We start from the raw sequence: 5,752 nt of genomic DNA, 5'->3' as shown, positions 1-5,752 counted from the left end.
TTAAATGCAATTGTGATAGGGTAAACACACCAGTTTAAGCAAGTTTAGTGCTAATTCGACCGTCCCTGAAAAATACACCTTTTCCAACATAATCCAATAGTTTCAACAGCTTTTCATCTTGTACGCCTGAGAGATATATCTCTTAGTAAAGCTAAAAAAACTTTGAAAGCTTTCTTTGTTTTCGGAATTTTCCGCAAATTTGACCAAATTAGGAGCCATGGCCAAAACCGGTACAGTCACCCTTTGCCAATAGAGAGTGCTATTTTAAATCAAACTAGAATGCGCTTTATTCTACTCTTTAACACGCAGAAGTAACATTAATCCAGAATAGACCGTTTTATGTATCTGAAATGGTAAACCACATCACAATGATAAAAAATATAAGAAATGTGTGAATTTTAAAATTACCTTCAAATAAGCAGCAACATTTAAATTCTCCAAAATAGCAGTCAACAAAATCGGTGACTGGGTTCCAGTGAGTAGAAATTTAACAGATTTCTGATTTCTCACCGATAACTTGTACCAATCGAATGAACCAATTTTCATTATGAGGAATTCGCTCTGGAAAAAGGGAAAAAATGCTGGATGACTCCTAAAACTCTATAAAATTTGTAAGTAGAAAATTCGAGTTTTTTTATCAAATAAATTGAAACAGCATTAAGAGTTGATTTAAAATGTATGCAAACTAAAAATCCCCCATATGTGATCAACACTGGAGCCTAAAAGGATCTTATTACAATCGTTTTAGTTAAAAGATAATTATAATGTGACCCTTTTTTGTCTATACATCCACTTTTCTAAATAGTTTGCCTCTAATATGCAATTCATGCTGTTTGAACTGGTTCCTTGATTACTTTCTGTTTTGGTCTCTTGAGCGTTAAGAAAAATTTTGAAAGTTTTGTCCGAAATCTGACAACATGATAACAAGATTAGATTGTTTACATATGGATAAATATCCGCCCATATCGGAGAAAATTTTAATGTTCCTAAACTCATTTCAGATTTTCATAATCATAAGTTTTTTGAGTAATTGTCTTTCAGGATTCTAAATGTTATTTTCATTATTATGACGATAACGGAAGAGTTGAATACTAATTCGCATTGTGTCTCAATGCATTATCAAATGAGTAAACCGAATATGTTTAATATTTGTTACATTCTAATGGGGAAGTTGACCTACCTTAGTTTCGTAGTACGTTCCAAGAAAGCACATGTAGAATATTTGCGATGATGCGAAGCAGAAAACCACTATGCCAAGATACCAGTCGATCTAAGCGTGTGTCCAAGGAAAAATAGTCAGAAAATGAAAGTCATTGAAATAAATTACTTTGGAGAATTGCTCCGAGTTGAATAGTATGACTGCAGACGGAGGTGGATTGCAATTGCATCCATTTCTTAGTGATGCGAACACTTACCCATGAACAATGTTCTTACCAGAATTAAAGCTGCCAACGAGATTGACATGTTGAAACAAAGCGAAGCAATGGAAATCAAAAAGTACAAATTAAATAAATGTTCCACTTTTCTCATGTACAGTTGATGATGTTGATGCATCTTGATTATCTTGTAGAGCTGTCCGTCAATTCGCTCCTTCTCATGCTCCGTACTCATCATGTTGTCCAACTCATGCAGAAGCCCTACGATGGCATCAATCTGTCCAGTCGCAGTTAGGAGATAAAGAATGAAAGCACAATCGGTGACCGTAGTCAGAAAGGCCACATAATAGGCACAATTGACCTGGAACAAACTGTTGACAGCATAAGCCGACCAGGCATCGGAATGGATGGCCTCAAATCCGAAGGAAAGCACTTGCTTCGACGTGATAAGTCCGTAGATCTCCGGTGCCAAGCCAATGATTCCGGTGAGAATGCAGTACCCATAAATAGTGAGCGTCTGCAGGACGTGGCTTAGTTGAACACTTCTTTTGAACGCTTTTTTAACCGTTTCATTTTGAACAATATCCATGTTGAAGAAGTCCAAATTTATTTCGTGAATTTCGATAACCTTTTTGCGCCGTATGATGAATGAATATATTTTTGATGCTGCCTGCGAATAGTTTGAATATTATTTTTCCCCTTTATAACCCATTTTATGTTATATGATCAAAAATCAATTTTCGTTTGTTTTAACATTATGATGTAGTAAAGATATACCAAAAGAATGATGCGTTCCTTGGTCATCTAATCAAAATAATTGTCATTCCAGACGTGAACGTCTGAAATATTTTACCTGTGTTGAGAATCCGAAGGTTGTTACGCACGACAAAGCCTTTTCAATATCATTCCGATAGTAGTAAGTAGACGTGACCACCAGGTAGACGTAAATAAAAAGCGTGCTAACACCCCACAAAAAGCGAAAATTGCAGATTTTGAATTTCCGATTGAACAAATTAATTCCCATGAAATCACTGAAGTACTCGATGCGATCGACGGTGCTTAGATAAGCGACATCCGCTCCTTTATAGTCGTATCGAAAAATGCGGTATCTTTGCAGCTTGTCGAGTAGATCCATTTTTGCTTTCCTCGGTAGATAACGGAGTGTGAACAGGAAGTTTAGCGTTGGCATGCTTTTATAAGCACCCATTCTTTGAGACTCTGAGGGAATTCATCTCATGCAACATTAATCGTTTCAGAAAAACATCGCAGTATAACATCAAAGGCTCAAGTCATGACGGACATTCTTGATATTAGATTCATTGTTTATGCACACGTGTTATGCTTTTCCTGATAAACATTTAACATTCTTTTGATAAACAATGCTACATCTTTATCCACGAGAGTCGAGGATCCATTTTATTTTATTTTTATTTTTTTTCAAGAAATAGTAAGCGTTCGGTGTCTGAGATTATTTATAGATAACCTACTAGACAATTATTCCTTTAGGAATTCTTTCAAAAATTTCTTCCAAAATTTGTCTAAGAATTCTTTTGGAAAATCCTCGGGAATTTTCTTAAGAAATCCTTTAAGCAATCCACTGGAATTACTTTCAGGAATTGCCAAACTAATTCCTAAAGGAATTTCCAAAGGATCTTGAATTTCTTGAATTTCTCTGTAACTTCATCAAGGAATTCTTTCGGATTTTTGTCCTGGCATGCTTTCGGCAAATTCTCAGGAAAATTACTTCGGAGATAGATACAGATTTTTTTTGAAAAGCATCAAGATATTCTTTCGAAAATTCAAAAAAGGAATTCTAGGAATTCCTTCAGATTTTCTCTAAAACGTCCTTGAAAAATTCCAACAGAAAAATCTTTTTCAAAAATTCTTAAAGAACACTTGCATCTTGAAAATTTCTTCGAAAATTCCTTAAGAGATTCCTTCGAATTTTTCTTAACGGTTTTTTAAAAAGAATTTCTTCGGAGCTCCTTTGGGAATTTGTATTAGAGAAACCTAAATTCCCTTAGGAGAATTGCTTCGGATTTTTTTTTTGAAAGTTGCTTTAGAAATTCATGCGGAAATTGGTTCGAAGGGACCTTCCAGCTTTTAAGAAATTGTTTTAGCAATTATTTCGGGTATTTCGTACAGAAATTCTTCAAGTAATTCCTTAAGAAATCCCTCTAGGAAGATGGAGAATTCTTAGAAATCCTTCAGAATTCCTTCAAATCTTCATTCAGGAATCCTTTCGGATATTCCTCTGTAAATTCACCTTCGGATATTCCTTCAGGATTTTTTCGGAAATCACTTCCGAAATTCTTTAAGAAATCATTTAAAAATTACTTTAAGAACTCTTTCCGGAATAACATCTGGAAATTCCTTTTAAATGTTCGGTAGGAATTTTCGGAAAAAATCTTCCAACGTTCGGTGTCTGAGATTATTTATAGATAACCTACTAGACAAACCTGCCCGATCTCGCTCGAATTGCTTTTTTTTTCGGTCGAACTTTCAATTGTTTAGTTGATTGCAGCGTCGCACTTTAGACCGATATTAGTTTGAGCTTGATGATTATTCTCAGAACTCAAAAATCATCCCTCTAGGAAGATCATTACGCCAGTTGAGCATTCAAGAGTAACGCCGCGTTTTTATATCGCTCTCTAAAACGAATAAACTCTGCAATAAAACCGCTAGAAAAAATAACATGTTGCATTTCGTCCAATGTAGTTTTATGTGACGATTGCAATAGTGTAGACAATACCCAAAAAACACTGTTAAAACCGCGAATATTTCGCACATTTAGTGTGTCGTGATACCGTTGCACACTGGGGATTTTCAAAAGTAAAAGGCTCGAAATTCAATTACTCCAGCTGACGCTGCAAAATTTCCAGAAAGTAGATGTTTCCTGAAGGGAGAAAGTGCGATAAATCGATTGCGCGGGGTTTCGTGCTGGTCAGACCACTTTAAAGTGCCCATTTTGCCCAAATTCCCCGAAAACACACATTCTTTCTACTATGCCTTGAACTGACGCTTATATTTTTTCAATAAGTTTAAGTATACTGAAGGGAAAAAGTGTGATAAATCGATTGCAAGGGGTTTCGTGCTGGTCAGACCACTTTGAAGTGCCCATTTTGCCCAAATTCCCCTAAAAATCACAACATTTCTACTAGTCCTCGAACTGACGCTGATATTTTTTCAATAATTATAAGTTTCCTGAAGGGAAAACGTGTGATAAATCAATTGCGAGGGGTTTCGTACTGGTCAGACCACTTTAAAGTGCCCATTTTGCCCAAATTCCCCTAAAAATCACAACATTTCTACTATGCCTCGAACTGACGCTGATATTTTTCAATAATTATAAGTTTCCTGAAGCGAAAAAGTGTGATAAATCGATCGCGAGGGGTTTCGTGCTGGTCCGACCACTTTGAAGTGCCCATTTTGCCCAATTCCCTTGGAATCACAATATTTCTACTATGCCTCGAACTGACGCTGATACTTTTTCAATAAATATAATTTTCATGAAGGGAAAAAGTGTGATAAATCAATTGCGAGGGGTTTCGTGCTGGTCAGACCACTTTGAAGTGCCCATTTTCCCCCAATTCCCTTGGAATCACAATATTTCTACTATGCCTCGAACTGACGCTGATATTTCTTTAATAATTATAAGTTTCCTGAAGGGAAAACGTGTGATAAATCAATTGCGAGGGGTTTCGTGCTGGTAAGACCATTTTGAAGTGCCCATTTTGCCCCAATTCCCCTTGAAGCACAATATTTCTGCTACACCTAAAACTGACGCTGATATTTCTTCAATATTTATAAGTTTCCTGAAGGGAAAACGTGTAATAAATCAATTGTGAAAAAGTACTATAAATCGATTGCGCGGGATTTCGTGCTGGTCAGTCCACTTTAACATGCCCATTTTACCCCAATTCCTCTGAAATAACAATATTTCAGTTGTGCATAGAACTGACGCTGATGTATGGAACTCTGAGTCTTCATTCGAGACATGTGTTCTAAGACAAGACTGATAAATGCTTAAAAGTAAGGAATGACAGAGAGGGGAAATGCATGTTTCATATCCTACCTTACCGTCAGCCGTAAAAATGCATTCTTCGGAAAAAGAGATCATATCTCCTCTTGCCTTAAACCGAGAAAATGTGAATTTAAAATAAGAATCATATTCTTTCTTGCCTTCCTCCAGGTAAATGCATCCCTCAGAGAAGGGATCATATAGCCTTAAACCGAGCGAATGACTGAATTCAAAGAAAAAAAAATCCAGATTGATCCACCTAGCAGTGATTGCCTTTCTCGTGCATTATTAAACAACCCAATCAAACAATCAAATGCATTATCGGAAAATTCGTTGAAATGCTGAATTATTTGTG

General features: G+C 36.1%; 1 protein-coding gene across 1 annotated transcript; it reads right to left on the bottom strand.

Moving 5' to 3' along the window:
• Positions 1 to 268: 268 nt before the first annotated feature.
• LOC134222298 (uncharacterized) lies at positions 269 to 2,511 on the bottom strand. Its single transcript, XM_062701441.1, has 5 exons — positions 2,230 to 2,511; positions 1,435 to 2,046; positions 1,181 to 1,270; positions 409 to 561; positions 269 to 345 (listed from the first exon to the last, which is right to left on the bottom strand). The coding sequence occupies exons 1-5, from the start codon at positions 2,509 to 2,511 to the stop codon at positions 292 to 294; spliced, it is 1,191 nt and encodes a 396-aa protein (XP_062557425.1). The 3' UTR covers positions 269 to 291.
• Positions 2,512 to 5,752: the final 3,241 nt, after the last annotated feature.

Source organism: Armigeres subalbatus, chromosome 3, assembly GCF_024139115.2.
Source record: "Armigeres subalbatus isolate Guangzhou_Male chromosome 3, GZ_Asu_2, whole genome shotgun sequence".
NCBI lineage: Eukaryota > Metazoa > Arthropoda > Insecta > Diptera > Culicidae > Armigeres > Armigeres subalbatus.
This window is presented reverse-complemented; position numbering and strand designations above follow the sequence as displayed.